The sequence below is a fragment of the Narcine bancroftii genome, chromosome 1 (genome assembly GCF_036971445.1).
Source record: "Narcine bancroftii isolate sNarBan1 chromosome 1, sNarBan1.hap1, whole genome shotgun sequence".
Lineage (NCBI taxonomy): Eukaryota > Metazoa > Chordata > Chondrichthyes > Torpediniformes > Narcinidae > Narcine > Narcine bancroftii.
This window is the reverse complement of record NC_091469.1, coordinates 38199904-38215030: the sequence shown is the minus strand read 5'-3', so window position 1 is coordinate 38215030 and position 15127 is coordinate 38199904. Positions and strand designations below refer to the sequence as shown.

General features: G+C 43.0%; 1 protein-coding gene across 1 annotated transcript in view; it reads left to right on the top strand.

Moving 5' to 3' along the window:
* The first annotated feature begins 10778 nt into the window (after window positions 1-10778).
* LOC138757501 (ADAMTS-like protein 1) overlaps window positions 10779-15127 on the top strand; it is a 133234-nt gene continuing 128885 nt past the window's right edge. The window contains exon 1 of the mRNA XM_069925344.1: window positions 10779-11070. Coding sequence (XP_069781445.1) covers window positions 10779-11070 — 292 coding nt within the window. The remainder of the gene's footprint in view (window positions 11071-15127) is intronic.

Sequence of the window (15127 nt, the reverse complement as noted above, 5' to 3'; positions counted from 1 at the left end):
ATTATGCATGGCCTCTGCGCGCCGATCCTCCCAGGCCTTGACTTTCAGAGTCAGTTTAGGAGCGTGATTATGGCGTTCGGAGGCCCTAACCACCATTGACAGATTGGATTGTGACCAGGTATGGTCCGACCTAGGAGGAGAGTCAGGCCCCTCCAGCCCGGGTAAGAAACCTGCAAAGGAGAAGGCCACTCCGATATAAAACCTACGACCCAAGATCCTCGCTGCCACGTCCCAGCTTGCTTGACCTCAGCACACGAACCATGGGTGTAAAGGGTGGGGCCAGTACTGAACACAGTGCACTCCACCAAAAAGCTCCTTTGCGCAGGCCCATGTCCTCCCCCTCAAAAGATGCTCACAAACTCAAGCTAGCATGCTGGACATCAGAACCATGCTAGACAAGGCTGACAACCACTGACCTGAACGTCGGTCTGCCCTCATCGCACATGAACTCCTCAGACGACATCAACATAGCCGCTCTCAGTGAAGTCCGCCTTGCAGATGTAGGCAGCCTCCAAGAACACGGCGCGGGCTACACACTCTACTGGACTGGCAAGCCTATGGATGAACGACGCCTGTCTGGTGTAGGCTTCATGGTCAAGAACTCCATTGCCTCCAAACTCGAAAACCTCCCGACAGGCCACTCGGACCAGATCATGTCCATGCGACTCCCCCTTCAAAACAAGCGTCGCATCACCCTCATCAGTGTCTATGCTCCAACCCTCCAGGCGGAACCAGCAGAAAAGAACAAGTTCTACACTGATCTGCGCAACCTCATTCAACGCACCCCCACAGCCGACAAGGTTGTCATCCTTGGCGACTTCAACGCTCGCGTCGGCAAAGACTCAGGAACCTGGCCAGGAATCCTGGGGAAGCATGGTGTCGACAAGTGCACCAACAACGGGCGCCTCCTGTTGGAGCTCTGCGCAGAACAGCGGCTTGTCATTACAAACACCCTTTTTCAGCAGAGGGGCAGCCTGAAGACTACCTGGATGCATCCCCAATCCAAACACTGGCACCTCCTGGACTATGTCCTGGTGCGAGAAAGAGACAAACGAGATGTGCTCCACAACAGGGTCATGCCCAGCGCGGAATGCCACACTGACCACCAGCTTGTTCGCTGCAGCTCAACCTTCACTTCAAGCCAAAGTCCAGGAGCAGTAAAGCCCCCAGAAAGAGGTTCAATGTTGGAAACTTGCAGTCAGACGAAGTGAGAGGAAACTTCCAGGCAAATATCAAAACAAAGCTCGAGGATGCAATCCGCCTCACTGACTCGTCCCCTGAAACCCTCTAGGATCAGCTGAAGACTGCCATACTGCAATCCATTAAAGAGATACTGGGCTTCTCCTCCAGGAAAAACAAGGACTGGTTTGATGAAAACAACCAGGTAATCCAGGAGCTGCTAGCAAAGAAGCGAGCTGCCCACCAGGCTCACCTTGCAAAGCCATCCTGGCCAGAGAAGAAACAAGCCTTCCGTCGCGCATGCAGCCATCTTCAGCGCAAACTCCAGGAGATCCAAAATGAGTGGTGGACTAGACTCGCCAAACGAACCCAACTCAGCGCGGACATTGGCGACTTCAGGGGTTTTTGCAAGGCTCTAAAGGCTGTGTACGGCCCCTCACCCCAAGTCCAAAGCCCGCTGCGCAGCTCAGATGGCAAAGTCCTCCTCAGCGACAAGATCTCCATCCTCAACCGATGGTCAGGACACTTCCAATCTCTTTTCAGTGCCAAACGCTCAGTCCAAGAATCTGTCCTGCTCCAGCTCCCTCAACAGCCCTTAAGGCTAGAGCTTGATGAGGTCCTCACCCAGGAAGAGACATATAAGGCAATTGAACAACTGAAAAGTGGCAAAGCAGCAAGTATGGATGGAATCCCCCCAGAGGTCTGGAAGGCTGGCGGCAAAACTCTGCATGCCAAACTGCATGAGTTTTTCAAGCTCTGCTGGGACCAAGGAAAGCTGCCTCAGGACCTTCGTGATCATCATCATTACCCTGTACAAAAACAAAGGCGAGAAATCAGACTGCTCAAACTACAGGGGAATCACGCTGCTCTCCATTGCAGGCAAAATCTTCAATAGGATTCTCCTAAATAGAATAATACCTAGTGTCGCCGAAAATGTTCTTCCAGAATCACAGTGCGGCTTTCGTGCAAACAGAGGTGCCCTCAGATAGCTCCAAGAAAAGTGCAGAGAACAAAACAAAGGACTCTACATCACCTTTGTTGACCTCATCAAAGCCTTCAACACCGTGAGTAGGAAAAGGCTTTGGCAAATACTAGAGCGCCTCGGATGCCCCCCAAAGTTCCTCAACATGGTTATCCAACTGCACGAAAACCAACAAGGTCGGGTCAGATACAGCAATGATCTCTCTGAACCCTTCTCCATTAACAATGGCGTGAAGCAAGGCTGCGTTCTCGCACCAACCCTCTTTTCAATCTTCTTCAGCATGATGCTGAAACAAGCCATTAAAGACCTCAACAATGAAGATGCTGTTTACATCTGGTACTGCACGGATGGCAGTCTCTTCAATCTGAGGCGCCTGCAAGCTCACACCAAGACACAAGAGCAACATGTCCGTGAACTACTCTTTGCAGACGATGCCGCTTTAGTTGCCCATTCAGAGCCAGCTCTTCAGCGCTTGATGTCCTGTTTTGCGGAAACTGCCAAAATGTTTGGACTGGAAGTCAGCCTGAAGAAAACTGAGGTCCTCCATCAGCCAGCTCCCCACCATGACTACCAGACCCCCACATCTCCATCGAGCACACAAAACTCAAAACTGTCAACCAGTTTACCTATCTCGGCTGCACCATTTCATTGGATGCAAGGATCGACAACGAGATAGACAACAGACTCGCCAAGGCAAATAGCACCTATGGAAGACTACACAAAAGAGTCTGGAAAAACAACCAACTGAAAAACCTCACAAAGATTAGCGTATAGAGAGCCGTTGTCATACCCACACTCCTGTCCGGCTCCGAATCATGGGTCCTCTACCGGCATCACCTACGGCTCCTAGAACGCTTCCACCAGCGTTGTCTCCGCTCCATCCTCAACATTGATTGGAGCGACTTCATTACCAACATCGAAGTACTCGAGATGGCAGAGGCCGACAGCATCGAATCCACGCTGCTGAAGATCCAACTGCGCTGGGTAGGTCACGTCTCCAGAATGGAGGACCATCGCCTTCCCAAGATCGTGTTATATGGCGAGCTCTCCACTGGCCACCGAGACAGAGGTGCACCAAAGAAGAGGTACAAGGACTGCCTAAAGAAATCTCTTGGTGCCTGCCACATTGACCACCGCCAGTGGGCTGATATCGCCTCAAACCGTGCATCTTGGCGCCTCACAGTTCGGCGGGCAGCAACCTCCTTTGAAGAAGACCGCAGAGCCCACCTCACTGACAAAAGACAAAGGAGGAAAAATCCAACACCCAACCCCAACCAACCAATTTTCCCTTGCAACCGCTGCAACCGTGTCTGCCTGTCCTGCATCGGACTTGTCAGCCACAAACGAGCCTGCAGCTGACGTGGACATTACCCCTCCATAAATCTTCGTCCGTGAAGCCAAGCCAAAGATAGACAAATATGAGCCATGTATGTCAGTGTCACCCACATCCTGAAAAGTGAATTGAACAAATACCACTGTCAAATGAGTCATAACTCTTCATGAAGAATGCCAATAATTACCAGCTTGTTGCTTTGAGCTGGTCAGCTAATCAGATTGTAACTTCTCTTTAGAAATGCTTTATATAGTATTGTGTATAAATATAGTCATATAATGGACAGAGTACCTTAAATGAAAACAAAATGATTCTGTGACATTCTCATAAAGCCAAAGGGCTGGTGAGCTCTGAATACTAACATGACTTATGACTTATTTTTCCATAAATTATTTTGTTTGTATCTGCATCCCAAACACAGCACGTGGAATGATTCTCAGACTTTATTTGTATTTCTTTTGAATCACCTGTCACAGTGAGCAGTTTGGTATCCTACAAGACAGTTGCACTGTGTCAGATTCAATTCTTGTCTTTAATTTGATGACAGGTGTAAATGGCATATAATATCAGATTACAATGTGAAGATGTAATGGTCATTTTGAAAAATAATTCTAATGAAAATACTCATCAATAAATCATTTCAAAGACACTACTCCAAAATCCTCAATGACACCATCAGATGGGGTTTATCTGAAACACCAGAGTGAGGCGCGGTAGATGGAGGAGTTCCATGGCAGGTATGGCACCCGCTCCCCACTGAGCGAGTTCTCGAACGGCAGTTTGTGCCCCCCCCCCCACCGCAGTTACCCAAACACCCCCCAATTAGATCTCTTCTGATGCCAATTCTGCTTCAAAGACTTTGGGAGGTACACTCTACTGTGTTCCATCAAAGCTTTAAATTTAAATTTACTTTTTAAAAAATTCAGACATACAACGTGGTAACAGGCCATTTCAACCCATGAGTCCATGCTGCACAATTTACACCCAATTAACCTACACCCCAGTATGTTTTGAATGATGGGACGAAACTGGAGCCCTGGGGAAAACCCACACAGACACGGGGAAAATGTACTAACTCCTTACATAGAGCATGGGATTCGAACTCTGGTCCTGATTGCTAGCACTGTAAAGGTGTGGCGCTAATCGCTACACCAGCCGTGCCATGAGGGATTTGGCCCAGCTGGAAAAATGGGTTGAAAAATGGCAGATGGAATTTAATGCAGACAAATATAAGGTGTTGCACTTTAGAAGGACAAACCAAGGTAGGATACGCATGGCAAATGGAAAGACACTGAGAAGTGTGATAGAACAGAGGATCTTGAAATGCAGACACAGAATTCCCTGAAATTGGTGTCATGTAGATAGGGTCATAAAGAGAACTTTTGGCACATTGACCTTCATAAATCAGAGTACTATGTATAGGAGTTGGGATGTTATGGTGAATTGCATAACACTTTTGGTAAAGTTACTACAGGAAAGATATATATAGAAAGAGTGAAGAGAAGATTTATTAGGATGTTACCAGACTATTTCTTAGACCATAGAAGAATGAGAGGAAATTTGATAGAGGTTTACAAAATTATGATAGGTGTAGATAGAGTAAATAAAATCAGGCTTTTTTCCACTGAGATTAGGTGAGATAAAAACTAGAGGACATGGGTTAAGGGAGAAAGGGGAAATGTTTAAAGGGAATATCAGGGGAGAACGTCTTCACACAGAGAGTAGTGAGAGTGTGGAAAGAGCTGCCAGCTGAAGTGGTTGATGCAGGCTCAATTTGACATTTAAGAAAAATTTGGACAGAAACATGGATGAGAGGGGTATGAAGCGATGTAGTCCAGATGCAGGTCCGTGGAACTAGCCAGAATAATAGTTCAGCACAGACTAGAAGGGCCAAAGGGCCTCTTTCTATGCTGTAGCGTTCTATTGTTTGGCAGGAAAAGGGTGATATGTTATGGCTGGTCTTCGTGTTTATGCTTCTAGTATCTTGTGTTTTTATTGTTTATGTTATTGTTTATTTTATGTTCTCCTCATTGAAATATTTTGCATTATTTTCCAAGAAGCCTGATGGGTTTTTGTTTCCATAGTTCCTTGTTCCATTTCATGCTGTGTTATGGAGTATTGACTGCAACATGCATCCAATTTCAACAGGGAATACTCATGTTGGCTCAATGACTGCTACATTGAGTAGGAAATGTAATTATTACATCTTTTGAGAATTACATTGCAATGTGATTGTTAGTGATTGGGCACCATAATCAGGCAAAGCAATTTTCCATATTTAGATCAAAAAACAGGTGTTAAAGAAAAGTCCAATCAAAAATACTCGATAAAAACACATAGTTCCATTAAATTTCTTAAAAATATAGTTCATCTCATTAAACCTTGTTTAAGAGCTTGTTCGGCTCTTTCATTATCAGCATGTTACATTGCTGAATAACCTCGTGACTGATAAACAACTAAACAACATTAATTTAACAAATATTTCAATCAATTTTGAAATTATATCAGAGGCCTCCCTCTTAATAATATCAGCTGGTCACAAATGCATAATTAATTAATTCTTATTACCTTCTCATTCAAGTATTCACATTGAGACAGAACCAATGGAGAGTTTCTTTCTCACTTTCAGTCCAATATCAAGGAGCGATAAGCACGCTTGCACGCATACACACACACACGCCACGAAGGCATTTCACACCCATGAATCTGTGGTTGAAACTAGATTTTCAATGGATAGAGTTGTGTTACTTCTCCAGAGAGTGAGCTGATTTCTGCAGGAGCTAATCTGAAGATCACTGCCGTGTTCACATCATAATTGGAGTGGTCTTGTTCTGATGCTGTAGCAATTACGTCCTTGAGGGGAGAATTCATGTGGTATGAGCTGCAATATGCACCACCAGCTTTGCTGGAATGTTCTGGAGTTGGTCTCAGAACTACTATAAATATTTGTGGTCTTATTTTGTTACTGCTCACTCTAGGAGGTAGACTGTCAATGGAAAGCAGAGTAGAAAGAACACATTGCTCACAGCGGCTTCTTAAAGGGGTTTGAAATGCTTCCAGTCTGGCCTTGTAACTGTGCAGAACTGGAGTCAGTTCACAGGCAATGGTGTGTGGTTGAGTTTTTTCATGGTATAATGAAGTTTCACTGGATATTAACTTATCTCATAGGTTGAAGAGATGCTCTAAAAGCTGCATGCATTGAACAATATAAAAAGTGTGGTGAATTTGTGGTCAGTAAAGATCGAGAGTAAGTTGTCAGGCTGGTGTCGAACGCCATTATTTCCAAGCGCAGTTTCTTCCACCTCCTAGTGAGTAACTGCGAGGTGAGGAGTGATACTGAGCAGCAAGATCTCCAGATCAGTTATCTGTTTTCCTCTATGGTAGAAGCGGATGATACAATTAGATTCAGTGGCTGTATCATTCCTTCAATGCTCGTATTCTTGCCCAGCAAGTGGGTAATTTGCTCATCTGTCCGATGGCACTGCTTCTGATTAACACATTTCTGTGGATTAATTCACTCATTTCTTCCCTTGACCTGGACAAGAAGATTTTAAAAAATCACATCTCAATCTCCTCCTCATCCCTGGAGGAGAAATTAGGCAAGAGTCCTAACCTTTTCATTCATGGGAGGAGGCCTTCAGGTATTTAGATTATTGGGATCTGTCCTGGGGCATGTGCGACCTGTGAAGAAAGACCAATTGCAGAACCAATATCTTTGCAGGGTGCTCTTCAGAAAAGTTTAAACCAGTGAGGCAGGGGGTGAGGCCCAGAATGACCGTGCAGCATGTGGGGAAACAGAATTGTAAATGGAATATAAAACCAGCCAGTCCATGGCAGAGTAGACAGAGAGTTGTCCCCCAAAACACACCTAATGCAGAATAAACCTTGCTTTTAACCCAATAATCGGGTTTATCTTTTGCCATGTTTGAACTATATGTTTTAATATGGGTTGTCCATTTTTACTGTTGTTAATTTAGTATCCCATTTATATATAATCTCTCCTGCTATCTTCTCCACTACCGTGTGTAGACCACTTTGTGCCAAAAAGGGAATATTGCCTCCTTAAAGAATCAGGCGATAAACCTCGATTGGGTTGCCCAATAATATCTTTTGAAGTTAGGAGTCTCATTCCTCCCAATTCAATTTGTAAAAGTAGCCTTGACGGTGGCCAGAAAATGTATAGTGATTACATGGAAATCTGACACCCAGCTAAGCACCGCACGATGGAACATGGAGATGCTGAGCTGTATTTCCCTGGGGAAAATCATCTATAATCTGAGGAGGAAATACAACACATTCGTTAAGGTGTGGCAACCATACTTGTGGCACATTAGAACGAGGGTGTGATTAACCTTCCCAATGCCTTTCTTTAAAAGTGGACAGTTGGCTCACACCAGTCCCGGAATGCCAAGATTAAAGAAATATCTTTGAGGGCCGGTCGGCACCCCCTCCCCATTTTTTTTCTGTCTCTCTTTTTTTCTTGTTTTAAGGTATTTATATTATTATTCTCAGTAATTAATGAATGTTTATATTTTGAAAATTTGGGGTGGGAAGGGGAGGGAAAGACGACTCAATACAAAGTGCTTTGTAAAAGGGGAAGATTGATCTCCCATATTGTTCATAAACCATGAGTCTGTAAAATCAAAAATAAAGGTTTCAAAAAAGAAATGTGATCATGGAAAAAGATAAGATTGGAAGGTAAGGGTGGATTTCACCAGTATATGTCAGGACCTGGTGAAACTAGATTTGGAGAAGCAGTCAGACAAAAAAACAACATCCGACAATAATTGGAGACGTTTGAAGGTGAGATATTTAGAGCTCACCATCAACATGTCCCCATAAGGGTAAATAGCAAAGATGGTAAAACTTTGATTTATATGAGAAATTGAAGATTTAATCAATATAAAAGTAAAGAAGACCTATTGTAGGACATCCTTCTGTCAAATTTCACTCCTCACTCATTCACCCATGCTCCATTGGCCCCTGACCTCGTTATACTGGATATATCTTCTCTTCACTCCCAGTTGCAATGAAGGGTTCCAGCCTGAAACATTGACATTTTTTTCTCTTCTTGATGTTGCTTGACCCTGAGCTGTGCCAAAAGATTGTTTGTGGCTTTGAGGTATAGACATTTGATTTAGATCAAGTCCTTTGATTTAGATCAAGTCCTTTGATTTAGATCAAGTCCTTTGATTTAGAACAAGTCCTTTGAGGTATATAGGAGAGAACTTAAAGAAAAACATTAGAAAGGCAAAAAGAGATCATGAAATGGCCTTACAAAATAGCAACAAAGAAAATCCCAAGCTTTTTAAAAGCATATTAGAAATAACAGAGCAGCTGAAGAGTAGGTCTTCTAAAAGATCAAAGGAGACATTTAAATGTGGAGCTAATGGATATGAGCAGGATCCTAAATAAATAATTCTCATTGTGACCAGGGTGTGAAGAATGGAGTGTTAGGAGAGGGGTGTGCTGATATTCGGGGACTTACTGTGCCATGGAGGGGAGATGTTCAAGATAATGGCATACTTTAAGGTAGATAAAGCCCAGGAGCCTGAGGAGATCAACCTCTGGATGCTACAAAGCAAGGGAGGAAAATCCTAGGACTCTAATGGAGACAATTGCATTTCATTAGTGAGGCACCAGAAGATAGGAGCATTGTATATATTCCTGGTTTACACACTACAGGAAGGTTGTGGTAGCAATAGAAGAGATTGTCGAGAATATTGTTTGGAATTGAGTGCTCAACATGTAAGGAGCGATTATATAGACAAATTTTATTCTAACTGGAACATTGGAAAGCTGAGGTGTAATCTTATGGAGGTTTATATAGTTATGAGGGGTATAATTATATAACCATAGCTATGCCTGAGTCTTTTTACTTGGATGGGGGAGTTTAAAACTAGAGGACACAGATTTAAGGGGAGAAATTCAAAGAATATGTGAGAGCTATATTTTTCACATCGAAGGTTGTTGGAGGAAGTGATAGAAGGAAATATAATTGCAGAGTTTAAAAAAAAACATTTGGACAAGTACGGATAGGAAAGGAGTGGAGCAGTGGTTCTCAACCTTTTTCTTTCTACCCACGTACCACTTTAAGTATTCCCTATGCCATAGGGGCTCTGTGATTAGCGAGGGATTGCTTAAGGTTGAATGTGGGTGGAAAGAGTTTGAAAACCACTGTTTTAATTATACCTAATTGACTCATTATGTGCATGGTTTCATACTCCAAAGGAAATGGGCCAATGACAATTTTTCTCAAGCAAAATATTTCAGTAACATTTGGGTCTAGGGCAGTGATTCTCAACCTTCCCTTCCCACTCACATATCACTGGAATAGAGCGATCAGGGCCTAATCTGCAGGGCCTAGATCGGCATTGCAATTGGTATGGAGAAGATGGACTAAAGGGCCCTCCAGGTAATATGACTCCATTACTCTAATGCTTAACTTCTCTATACACAAGATAAGTTTAATTTAGATATTTGAGATAAAGATTTAGGAGTAACGGTACATCGTTCCCTGAAGGTAGAAACTCACGTGAATAGGGTGGTGAAGAAGGCTTTTAGTATGCTGGCCTTTATCAATCATTGCATGGAATATAGGAGTTGGGAGGTGATTTTGAGATTGTATAAGACGTTGGTGCGGCCTAATTTGGAGTTCTGTGTGCAGTTCTGGTCGCCTAATTATAGGAAGGATATAAACAGAGTGGAGAGAGTGCAGAGAAGGTTTACCAGAATGTTGCCTGGGTTTAAGCATCTGGAGTATGGGGAGAGATTGGACAGATTGGGTCTTTATTCTTTGGAGCGTAGAAGGTTGAGAGGGGATTTGATAGAAGTATTTAAGATTATGAAAGGGATAGACAGAATGGATGTGGATAGACTATTTCCGTTAAGAGGAGGAAAGATTAAAACAAGAGGACATGAGTTAAGAATTAAGGGGCAGAGGTTTAGAGGTAACATGAGGGGGAACTTCTTTACTCAGAGAGTGGTAGCCGTGTTGAATGATCTTCCGGGAGAAATAGTGGCGGCGGAGTCAATTGTATTATTTAAGAAAAGGTTGGACAGGTATATGGATGAGAAGAAGATGGAGGGTTATGGGCATTGTGCAGGGAGGTGGGACTAGAAAGGGGTGTTTGGTTCGGTGCGGACTAGAAGGGCCTAATGGCCTGTTTCCATGCTGTAATTGTTATATTTTATATTGTTATTTTTTTTTTATATTGAAAGGTCTAATTATAATTCTTTGTTCTATAAAAGATTTGATTATTTCTACATCTGCCATTACATTCAATGCCGTCTGTGCCCAGATTTATTCCAGGACCCTGGTCTCTGTGCAGCGCAACATGTGGGGCTGGTACCCAGATTCGGAAGGTCAAATGCCAGGTTCTGCTGTCCTTCTCGCAGTCGGTGGAAGACCTACCTGATGATGAATGTGAAGGTACCAAACCACAAACCGAACAAGGCTGCTACTCAGGACCCTGCAACAGTGAAATGGGGGACTATGACCGTGCAGAGAATCTCAATGAGCTGCATGCCTGGGAGTACAAGGGCTTCACCGAGTGCTCGGAGTCATGTGCAGGGGGTAAGAATCCGCCAGTTTAACCTACTCTTCTCAGTCTTACTAAACAAGGTCGATCTATCCATCCTCTTACAAGAATGTGATGCTGATTATGTATCAACTCCTGACACCTCAACCATTATTGCCTATCAGGACTGTTGCATGCAACTTAATTCACCCCAGTTTACTGCATGAGTTGCTCATCGGATCCATTTGGAAGTGAAGTTTAGACTTAAGACAGGTGGCTGTACTTCTTTGCTTTATGTCAGTCCTACACAGAATTAACTATCAAATACAGGTGTTGGTGTTTGTGTGCCAGCTACGTGGAACAGAATACTTTGTGCAAATCCACTGAAGTTCATTTACTGAGGAGAGATGGTAAGTTGGGCTCCATAATCACTGTAGCTTTATCTCAAATGAACATGAAACACATTTTCTGAAGAGTTTGAAATTATACCAAAAGTATTAATGAAGAATTTAACAGCAGCAGTTAGCGCAGTTCTTTTCTTGTTAAGAAGCAGAACACCTGCCTCTATTGCACAATTTATTCACTCAGCAATCTCAGAATGTTTCACCATATAATCTTTCCATTTAGGTTTTGGAATACTCTGCTGAGAGTTTAAGCACCTCAAACATTTTCATGATCTGGCCTTAACTTCAACACCATATTCCCATTTATCAGCAGGTCACAATGAGAATCTATAGCCATACGATAGGATGTGATTGTGCTGGAGAGAGTGCAGAGGAGCTTCACCAGGATGTTGCCTGGATTGGAGCACTTCAGTTCTGGGGAGAGATTGGATAGAATGAGCTGACTCTTCCTGAAGTAAAGGAGGCTGAGGCATGAGCTGCTAGACATGAATAAAATTATGAAAGATATGGTAAGAAAGATGGACATAATTATTTTCTCTTGGTAAGTGTCACATAGTCAGGATAATTGTGAACTATTTTGTAACTGTATAAGAATACACCCTTCTCACTGTAGTAACTGTAGTGCACCACTGTGTGGCATATGTACGTGTGTGTGTGTGTGAGTGTGTGTGTGTGTGTGTGTGTGTGTGTGTGTGTGTGTGTGTGTGTGTGAAGTTTCCTGAGATGGTGGAAGGCATCAGTAAGTAAAGTCTCTTCTGTTATTTGAATCTTGCATCTCTACGTTATTCAAGAAGCCTCCAAGTGACTCAGAGACATAACAGTAAATATATCAAAAATAAGATGGTATATGTTTAAGCTGTGTGAAAGGATTTTATTTTAAAGAGAGAATGGGTGATATCACTGCCAGAGAAGGTGGAAGAAGCAGATACAACCACTACTTTTAAGAGGCTTTCGGAAAGCCACTTGAATCAGCAAGGGACTGAAAGATATGGACCTAATGTGAACAAATGGGATCAGTGTAGATTGGCAAAAGGTTTATATAGGTGTGGTGGATTAAAGGGCTAATTTCTGTGCTGTACAACTTCATGATTCCACCTCAAAACTATTACGAGACTCGCTTCTGCGATCCTTTGAGAGAGCTGCAAAGACTCACAGCCCTCTGAGAATAAAAAAAATGCTTAATCTCTGCCTTCAAACGTTGACCCCCATGTTCTAGAGGAAGCATTCTCTCCTTTGTTGAGACCCCTTAGTAACTTGTATATTTCAATTAAGTCACCTCTCACTCGTTTAAATTCCAGCAGCTGAAGTTTCCTCATGGGGCAATATCCTCATTTTAGTTATTAGTCGGGTAAACTTTCTTTGGGACATGACATTAGCACATACATTACACTGCAAGTTTGTACTTACAGAATCTCCAGAGACAGACACTGAAACCAAATAAGCAATCTCTGACCTTCAGAGTGTACAGATCATTCACTTGGCATCCACTGGGGTTTAGAATCACTTCAATTTCATCACGTGTCCAAAACAATTAAAGTTTTTTGTCATGAAGACCACAGATGTTTGTAGTCCCTCTTGAAAGAGGGAATGAGCCTGTGATCGTTAGCATCCCAAAGGTACAATGTTTACACTGGAAATTTACTTAAATACTACTGGCCCTTTCGTAGAACAAATGGCATTATTTCTGTAAATGTGCAGTTCTTTATGATGCAAATAACCCAAAAAATGGCAGGATCTGCTTGAAGCTATGGAGTCTGCAACTGATACTGCTCCTTTTCCTGTGATTTGTTACTTTTCCATTGGATCATTGATCATAGCAAAGTCCCTGCTGGTGGACTACAGATTCTGAAGCCCAACATTTATGCTTCCCCTGCCAAGGTCAGTCAGGGCAACAGACTTTATTGTCTGCTGAGGAATATGAAAACCACCCCCAGAGCCACCCCCAGAGCACAGCAAATGTTACTGCTCCCATCAGTCTCCTCCCAGACCTCTGTGAAGATTCTGATCAAGAAACAATATGCCCAACGATTAGCCAAGAAGCCAATAGCACTGAAGTGTGCAACTCCCTTGGAATAAGGTGGTCCTAAGAGGCATTCTGAAAGGACGTGAGCCTGTTGGAAGCATGAGAAACAATGTGGCAGGAAGCTGCGGCAATAATTACTTACAATGTGGAGGAAACATCGGAAAGGTGGTTAAACAGAAGGAATGAGTTGAAATGAATGTGCAGTATTGGTGAAGAACAGGAAATGGTGGTGGTCAGAAATGTCAGGGCAGCTGAGGAACATATGATCCTGAAGGGGAAGTAAACTACATGAAGAATTAACCTGCGCAGAATTCCAAGCTCAGACCTCAAAGTCAGGACAAGGCCCTTTACGTGAGAGAGACTAATTGGGTGACTTCAATCAGCCTGGCGTGTACTGAGGAAGCACATATTGCACTGAGATCCAAAGTGGATGGACTAGAAATCTAAATAATCTGCAGATATGAAGCAGGCAGAAGCAAAAATAACCATTAGGGTCTGGTACGTTACTCCAGTTGGAAAGTGGCTGAGGTTATATTTGCCACATGAGCATGACAGTATAGACATAGCAGTCACTTTCACCTCTCGCAGTATCTCCAGCATTTTCTGTTTATATTTCAGAAGCCCACAACTGTAGTTTTAATAAACGACACCAATTTAGGACCTTTGTAAGAGCAATGCTCACATGCAAAGGCAAAACACTGATTCAATACTGCATTAACAAAAAAGCTGACTGAGGTGGCACAATTGATGTAGTGGTCAGTGGCAGGACCAGTGTTTGAATCCTGTGCACTCTGTAAGGAATTTATATGTTCTACCTTTCTGTGTGAGTTTTCCCCGGGGACTCTGGTTTCCTCCCACCATTCAAAACATAACGAGGGTGCAGGTTGATTGGGTGGCACGGACTCATGGACCAAAATGGCGTGTTATTATGCTGTAGGTCTACATTTTAATTTTTTTAAAAAGACGTAATTGTTTTAAAAATGGTTCTCGGCTGGCAGTGAGCAAAATGTAATAAGTATTCTGTATCATTGCTTAAGATATTAATTTAAGACATTAATGGGGAAGCTAAAAAGAGTTTAAAACAAATAAAATCTCTCATATTAAATAATATTAATATCAGCATGTGACAGGGAATAGTGAGTAGATTTATGAGGCTCTAGTGCCCATAGTCAAGGATCCACCAGGCACTGGAAAAGCAAGAGAGTGGGAGCAAGTTACTGTGGGGCCACATTCATAAAAGGTCAAGGTGCAAACATTGGCAACTATAGGCCCTTGATTGCAAACGTGTATAATAATTAATCTGATATTAGGCAAAATGTCTGAAGGGAACATCAAAAAATTAATATAACAATAGTTAGCATTGCTTAGATAAAGCAAATCTGCCCTAGACTTCTTTGTTTTTTCATGTGACAACCCAATTTGTGAATAATGAGTCCCCTCTCATTTCTTCTGCGCTGCTTCCATTCCACCTCCCTCTATTTTTGTGCCCATTCTCACCTATCCCTACGCAGATCCCCAGCCATTCTCTTTTCTCCTCCCCCCTCTTCTATCCACCCATCCACAAGAATTCCACCCCCCTTTTCTATCGGCTCATCCACAAGAATTTCACCCCCCTCTTCTATCTACCCATCCACAAGAATTCCAATGCCCCCCCCTCCCAACTTTGGTTGCACCTGGTCCCATCTG